Here is an 8539-nt window from a genome sequence, read left to right on the forward strand (position 1 = left end):
TCCAGGCTTATTTTTGATAATCTCGTGAGATTTATCAAGATAAACCTGGAATTTTTTTTTTTATATTGTGAGATTTATCAGAATAAGCCTGGATTTTCCTTTAGCGATGTTGATGGAATACCCCCCCAGAGCTTTGACCTCTCTGGTCAGTCTGTCTGTCTCACTCCCTCTCTCCAAGAGGCCTTTACTCTGACACACACCTTTCATCTGTCTCCACAGGTATGCCATCACAGTGTGGTATTTTGATGCTAACGAGCGAGCCAGGGCTAAAGAGAAATACCTAACAGGTAGGCTTCCTCATCCACACTCATCATCTTACTCAGTTACTTGGTGTTATTTTTGCCTTCCAGGTCAATGTTCTCTGTCCTGTTGATCAGCACCGGTATAAGTGCTGCTTGAAAGTATGTGAACTCCTTGTGCAATTATAGTTTTTTTTTACCATGAAATTACTTTAAGAACCAGTCTTTTTTATCTGACATAACAGGTTCTCATGCGTGTAGTAGGAAAACAAAATTATAAAGAAATTAGTGCAAACTGGGAACATAAGATTTGGTGCTTGAGTTTGTGTTTAAACTGCTTATCTTTTATGTAAAGATGTGTTTTTTTAGCTTTATCCACCTCCATGTCTGAAGGCGGCTGTTTTTGTTCTGGGTGACCAGGTGCTGGAGAGAAAGGAGTGAAGGTGGAGCTGAACAAACCTTCTGACCCCAGCTAGTGAGAAGCCCGAGAGGTCCACAATCACCCATGAAGTGCTCTGTTTTGAGAGAGAGAGAGAGAGAGAGATACCTAAACTCACTGTGTGGTGTGAGTGCGTGTGTCCGTGTGTGTGCGCGTGTGTGTGTGTGTGTGTGTGCGTGGCAGAACGAAGGATCCTACGAGAGTGGGTGGGAGATGCATGATTATGATAATATGCTTTATTCAAACATGGCTGACCCAACTGACCTTGAATGTGATGTCATTGTACTGCAAAGGACTCTCCTTTCTTCCTTTGTCTTTCTCTCCTTTCTTCCTTTGTCTTTTTGGTGAAGAAAAAAAGAAAAGAAAGCTGACATTTAAGAAAATGTCTCATGCAGGAATTAAGCCTTGAGAGACTGTTCATCTGTTATCTTTTAACCTGTTGGTTTTGCGGTTAATTCCTTAAAGGTACAATGTTCTGCATACGCTTGGTGTGTTAAATGCTATTCACAAGGAATGAGCTGTTTTAAGCTGTGTGTTAAAATGTGCTTGAGTTTTGGATATACATTTGGATTTTTATATATTTGGACATAAGGAGTGGATTAAAACACATTTTTTTGGACAAAATGTATTTGTTTTTATTTTTTGGCTATGATAATCTTACTTCAGAGTGCCTATCTGCCAACTGCACTGTCGTCTGCAGTTGTTGGACCCCTTTCAGGCTGTGGTATACTTTGAGGAAAGTAGTTTTGCAATGTTTTTCCAGAATCTCCCCACCCCCCACCCCTCCCCCTATTTAACCTTTAGCCACCTTACAGCTGCTGTTACTGTGAACGCCATAGTCCACACAAAACATATTAGGCTTCAAGGAACATTCATAGATTTAAAAGACGAAATCTAAAATATTATTTAAATTCTAGCTGCCAATCACTTAAAAACAGGTAGTATGTATGCATGTGACTTAAAAACAGGTAGTATGTATGCATGTATCGCTGTATCTCCCCCGATACTGACCAGAAATGGGTTGTATTCTCATTAGCAGTATGCTGTATAGGCTAATTGAGTAAATACCTCACAGGCAGACAGACAGACAGACAGACAGACATACTGTAGTGAAAACACCTCACATACTGTAGTGAAAATACCGCTTGTTAAACAAAAGTGTTTGGGTTTTGGTAGAGTTCTAATATATTACATTTGAATTGTTGTATTGTTCAGGAACTGAGTATCATGGATCTTTATCCTTGCTTCACACTGCATCAATAAAAGGGCATACTTGTAAATATTCAACTGGCTTTAATTATGAATATCAGTTTGGTGCAGTGATTTTTGCCATGTTTCGCTCTTAAACTGTGAGAGACAGGGAAGGGCAGTGTCATTGGTGCCTAATAGAGAAAATAAACTGTGATTCTGAAGTAAACGTGTATTTTTAAATTCATTATCATATCTTGCATTGTAGACAACATTGCAATTAGTGATGCCTATCATTTCTCTCAACCCCATGATTCTCTCATAGTGAGCATATGTTCTTCCTGTACTACATATGACACACACATGTTCTTCATGTACATATGACACACACATGTTCTTCATGTACATATGACACACACATGTTCTTCATGTACTACATATGACACACACATGTTCTTCATGTACTACATATGACACACACATGTTCTTCATGTACATATGACACACACATGTTCTTCATGCACATATGACACACACATGTTCTTCATGTACATATGACACACACATGTTCTTCATGTACATATGACACACACATGTTCTTCATGTACTACATATGACACACACATGTTCTTCATGTACATATGACACACACATGTTCTTCATGTACATATGACACACATATGTTCTTCATGTACTACATATGACACACACATGTTCTTCATGTACATATGACACACATATGTTCTTCATATACATATGACACACACATGTTCTTCATGTACATATGACACACATGTTCTTCATGTACTACATATGACACACACATGTTCTTCATGTACTACATATGACACACACATGTTCTTCATGTACATATGACACACACATGTTCTTCATGTACATATGACACACACATGTTCTTCATGTACATATGACACACACATGTTCTTCATGTACATATGACACACATATGTTCTTCATGTACATATGACACACATATGTTCTTCATGTACATATGACACACACATGTTCTTCATGTACATATGACACACACATGTTCTTCATGTACATATGACACACACATGTTCTTCATGTACATATGACACACACATGTTCTTCATGTACATATGACACACATGTTCTTCATGTACTACATATGACACACATGTTCTTCATGTACTACATATGACACACACATGTTCTTCATGTACTACATATGACACACACATGTTCTTCATGTACATATGACACACACATGTTCTTCATGTACTACATATGACACACACATGTTCTTCATGTACATATGACACACACATGTTCTTCATGTACATATGACACACAGATGTTCTTCATGTACATATGACACACACATGTTCTTCATGTACATATGACACACACATGTTCTTCATGTACATATGACACACACATGTTCTTCATGTACTACATATGACACACACATGTTCTTCATGTACATATGACACACACATGTTCTTCATGTACTACATATGACACACACATGTTCTTCATGTACATATGACACACACACATGTTCTTCATGTACTACATATGACACACACACATGTTCTTCATGTACTACATATGACACACACATGTTCTGCATGTACATATGACACACACATGTTCTTCATGTACATATGACACACACATGTTCTTCATGTACATATGACACACAGATGTTCTTCATGTACATATGACACACACATGTTCTTCATGTACTACATATGACACACACATGTTCTTCATGTACATAAGACACACACATGTTCTTCATGTACATATGACACACAGATGTTCTTCATGTACATATGACACACACATGTTCTTCATGTACATATGACACACACATGTTCTTCATGTACTACATATGACACACACATGTTCTTCATGTACATATGACACACACATGTTCTTCATGTACATATGACACACACATGTTCTTCATGTACATATGACACACACATGTTCTTCATGTACATATGACAAACACATGTTCTTCATGTACTACATATGACACACACATGTTCTTCATGTACATATGACACACACATGTTCTTCATGTACATATGACACACACATGTTCTTCATGTACATATGACACACACACACACATGTTCTTCATGTACATATGACACACACATGTTCTTCATGTACATATGACACACAGATGTTCTTCATGTACATATGACACACACATGTTCTTCATGTACATATGACACACACATGTTCTTCATGTACATATGACACACAGATGTTCTTCATGTACATATGACACACACATGTTCTTCATGTACATATGACACACACATGTTCTTCATGTACATATGACACACACATGTTCTTCATGTACATATGACACACACATGTTCTTCATGTACATATGACACACACATGTTCTTCATGTACATATGACACACACATGTTCTTCATGTACATATGACACACACATGTTCTTCATGTACATATGACACACACATGTTCTTCATGTACATATGACACACACATGTTCTTCATGTACATATGACACACACATGTTCTTCATGTACATATGACACACACATGTTCTTCATGTACATATGACACACACACATGTTCTTCATGTACATATGACACACACATGTTCTTCATGCACAGCAGACAGACAGGTGCAGACAGACAGTAGCAGTAGAGAGCAGACACACACATGTTCACACAGTAAAACATCATTCTCGGTTAATAAATTGTTATTAGTCACTTATCCTGTGGTGGTCCTGTGATTTAGGATGTTGTCTTACACTGCCCTCTACAGGGCAGGGTGTGTATTGAACTGAAGGATTTTGCTTTCAGTTGATTCACTGATTTTATTGGTACATTTTTATTTATTTATTTTTTACCAATTTCTGGAATATGTCGTTTAATTTCAAGGGAGTTAATACAGCTCCTTGTTGTACCACTGACCCTCCTCTCCCTTCCAAACAAGTAATGACGATCTCAGCATGAATCATCGTAGTATACACCAAGTCAATTAAACAAATTAAATGGGATATCGATCTGTCCAGTTAGGAAGCGTAAACGATTGTTAATTCATTTCACCTGCTTTGGTGCAAATGAAAGCTATAACAGGTGGACAGGAGAGGCAACAGCAATGAATTAATGGTCTTTATTGTCATTGCTATAGTACAGGTACCAAACAACGACAATTTGGGAGGGGGGGCTCCCTGGTGCTAGGAAAGAAAAAAAACTAAAAAAACAAGAAGGGAAGGAGCTGGTTTACATAAATAAAGGCTATGTACACTATCCACTGTACTATACTGTACAGATAAAACGACTAGGGTTGTCATATTGCACATAGTGTTATTGCACATTCATTTAAAGTGTCGCAGTTTGCAGGCTTGAAATGTACATATTTGTGCCTCAGCACTACACCTGATTTTCAATCCAGCAGCTGCCATCAATCCGTCCAGACTGTCCAGGGCCCAGAACCTAGGTCTTTGCTGTGTTCAGGGCCTGGATGGCCCTGGGGTAGAAGCTGAGCTTCAGTCTGTTTGTCCTTGCGGCCATGGTCCTGTACCGCCTGTTCGAGGGCAGCCGGGCAAAGTGTTCGTACCCAGGGTGGGATGGATCTCTGGAGATCTTGGAGGCCTTCCTGAGGCAGCGTGTGTTGTACAGCTCTTCCAGAGAGGGGAGGGGGGCGCCGGTGATCTTCTGTGCTGTTCTCACGACTCTCTGTAGCGCATTTCTCTCTGCGGCTGTGCAGCTGGAGAACCAGTTGCAGATGCAGTAGGTGAGGATGCTCTCCACTGCGCAGCGGTAGAAGGCCACCAGTATCTCCTGCTTGTTGTGGTCTTTCCTGAGGACTCTCAGGAAGTAGAGCCACTGTTGTGCCTTCTTGATGATGGCTGCTGTGTTGCAAGACAACAGCAAGACAACAGCAAGACAACTAAACCCCCAAAAGGGAAATGGTTTAGCAGGTGGTGGCCACAGCCTAGTGCCCTTGACACTACTGGTAGCATGAGGCGGTACCTGCGGTATGTGCACTCTGACCCTGCCCTATGATGCGAGTAAGTAAAGTAAAGTAAGTAAGTAAGTAAACAAAATAATACTTTTTTTTAAATGTTTTTATAAAAAATAAAAATAAACTATAGCGTCCTTCACAGCACGAATGCACAGGGTGCTTTACATCACAAATAAGGGATAAAATGGGTGAAAAGAAAAGCGCAAACAAACATTGTCAAAAGAGATTAAAAAGCAAAAACGGAGGAACACCCCAAAGGGACAACATAAACAGGAACATAAACAGGAACATAAGATAGGTGACTGCCGGCCTGCCTAAACAGGTGAGTCTGTTTTAATTGCCGTTTAAAAACGAGTTCTGAGAGCGTGGCTCTCAGGTCAGGGGGGAGGGCGTGGCTCTCAGGTCAGGGGGGAGGGCGTGGCTCTCAGGTCAGGGGGGAGGGCGTGGCTCTCAGGTCAGGGGGGAGGGCGTGGCTCTCAGGTCAGGGAGGAGTGTGAATGAATGGACTTTATTGTCATTGCTACAGTACAGGTACCTAACAACGAAATTTAGGAGGGGTGGCTCCCCTGGTGTTAGGAAAGGGAAAAAAAACACTTTTAGAAAAAGAATAAAATCACAAGAAGGTAAGGAGCTGGTTTACATAAATAAAGGCTATGTACACAATCCACTGTACTATACTGCACAGATAGTCAACTAGGGTTGTCATATTGCACAAAAGTATTTTTTCACGTTATTTAAAGTGTCACAGTTTGCAGGCTTGAAATGTACATGTTTGTGCCTCAGCACTAGCTGCCATACAATCCGTCCAGACTGTCCTGGGCCCAGAACTTAGGCCTTTTCTGTGTTCAGGGCCTTGACGGCCCTGTGGTAGAAGCAGTTCTTCAGTCTGTTTGTCTTAGCGGCCGGGGTCCTGTACCTCCTTTTCGAGGGCAGCCTGATAAAGTGGACGTGCCCAGGGTGGGTCGGGTCCCTGGAGATCTTGGAGGCCTTCCTGAGACAGCGTGTGTTGTACAGCTCTTCCAGAGAGGGGAGGGGGGCGCCGGTGATCTTCTGTGCTGTTCTCACGACTTTCTGTAGCGCGTTTCTCTCCGCTGTTGTGCAGCTGTAGAACCAGTTGCAGATGCCGTAGGTGAGGATGCTCTCCACTGCGCCGCGGTAGAAGGCCACCAGTATCTCCTGCTTGTTGTGTTCTTTCCTGAGGCATCTCAGGGTGTATAGCCGCTGTTGTGCCCTCTTGATGGTGCCTTTTGTGTTGTCCTTCCAGGCCAGGTCATCCCGCATGTGATGTCCCAGGAATCGGAGGGTTGAGACTCTCTCCACGCTCTCTCCGTCGATGAGCAGGGGCTGGATCTCAGACTTTTTCCTCCTGAAGTCTACGATGAATTCCTGGGTCTTTGACTTGTTTAGCAGCAGGTTGTTAACCTTGCACAGCTTGCTCAGTTGCTCTACCTCATCCCTGTACGCCGCCTCGTCCCCCCCCGAGATACATCCCACCACGGTGGTGTCGTCTGCAAACTTTACGATGTAGTTGCTGGGGTGGACGGGGGTGAAGTCGTGGGTGTAGAGGTTGTAGAGGATGGGGCTTAGCACGCAGCCCTGGGGGGACCCAGTGCTGAGGCTGAGGGCTGTGGAGGTGTGGGGGCCCACCCGCACCCTCTGGGGGCGGTCGGTCAGGAATTCCTTGATCCACGCACATATAGAGTGTGATAGACCCAGGTCTAGTAGTTTGGTCACTAGCCTGTCTGGAAGGATGGTGTTGAAGGCGGAGCTGAAGTCCACGAAGAGCAGTCTCGCGTAGCTGTTTCCCCTCTCCAGGTGGGATAGAGAGGCGTGGAGAGTCGTCGCTATGGCGTCCTCTGTGGACCTGTGGGCTCTGTAGGCGAACTGGTATGGATCCAGGTTGGGCGGGAGGCGTGTGAGTATGTGGGCCCGGACTAGTTTCTCGAAGCACTTCATGATGATTGGTGTGAGTGCCACCGGGCGGTAGTCGTTTAGGCAGCTCACCGTGCTTTTCTTCGGGACTGGGATGATAGTTGAGGTTTTCAGGCAGGGTGGGACGGTGGCCTGGGACAGGGACTGGTTAAAGATGTTGGTGAAAACCCCGGCCAGCTGGGAGGGCGTGGCTCTCAGGTCAGGGGGGAGGGCTCTCAGGTCAGGGGGGAGGGCGTGGCTCTCAGGTCAGGGGGGAGGGCGTGGCTCTCAGGTCAGGGAGGAGGGCGTGGCTCTCAGGTCAGGGGGGAGGGCGTGGCTCTCAGGTCAGAGAGGAGGGCGTGGCTCTCAGGTCAGAGAGGAGGGCGTGGCTCTCAGGTCAGAGAGGAGGGTGTGGCTCTCAGGTCAGAGAGGAGGGCGTGGCTCTCAGGTCAGGGGGGAGGGCGTGGCTCTCAGGTCAGGGGGGAGGGCGTGGCTCTCAGGTCAGGGGGAGGGCGGGTCAGGGGGTCAGGGGGGAGGGCGTTCCAGAGGTCAGGGGGGAGGGCTCTCAGGTCAGGGGGGAGGGCGTTCCAGAGAGGAAGTAAACCACAATACATGTGTGGGTGTCCGCGTCATCGTTATCGAAAAACGCACCCAATCGCCGACCACACGACTCCAAAAATGATCCAGAAACACCCTCGCAGCGGTATCATCTTGTCACAGTCTCAGCTCACGAATTCGGGGGAGTCGTGTAGC

The 8539-nt window shown here is 44.2% G+C and overlaps 1 protein-coding gene across 1 annotated transcript in view; it reads left to right on the plus strand.

Annotated features, from left to right (window-relative positions):
- egln1a (egl-9 family hypoxia-inducible factor 1a) overlaps positions 1-1958 on the plus strand; it is a 42438-nt gene extending 40480 nt beyond the window's left edge. The window contains exons 5-6 of the mRNA XM_080540307.1: positions 220-287; positions 660-1958. Coding sequence (XP_080396433.1) covers positions 220-287; positions 660-715 — 124 coding nt within the window. The 3' untranslated portion in view covers positions 716-1958. The remainder of the gene's footprint in view (positions 1-219; positions 288-659) is intronic.
- The last annotated feature ends 6581 nt before the right edge of the window (positions 1959-8539 follow it).

The sequence above is a fragment of the Nansenia antarctica genome (assembly GCF_963989245.1).
Source record: "Nansenia antarctica genome assembly, chromosome: 1".
Classification (NCBI taxonomy): Eukaryota; Metazoa; Chordata; class Actinopteri; order Argentiniformes; family Microstomatidae; genus Nansenia; species Nansenia antarctica.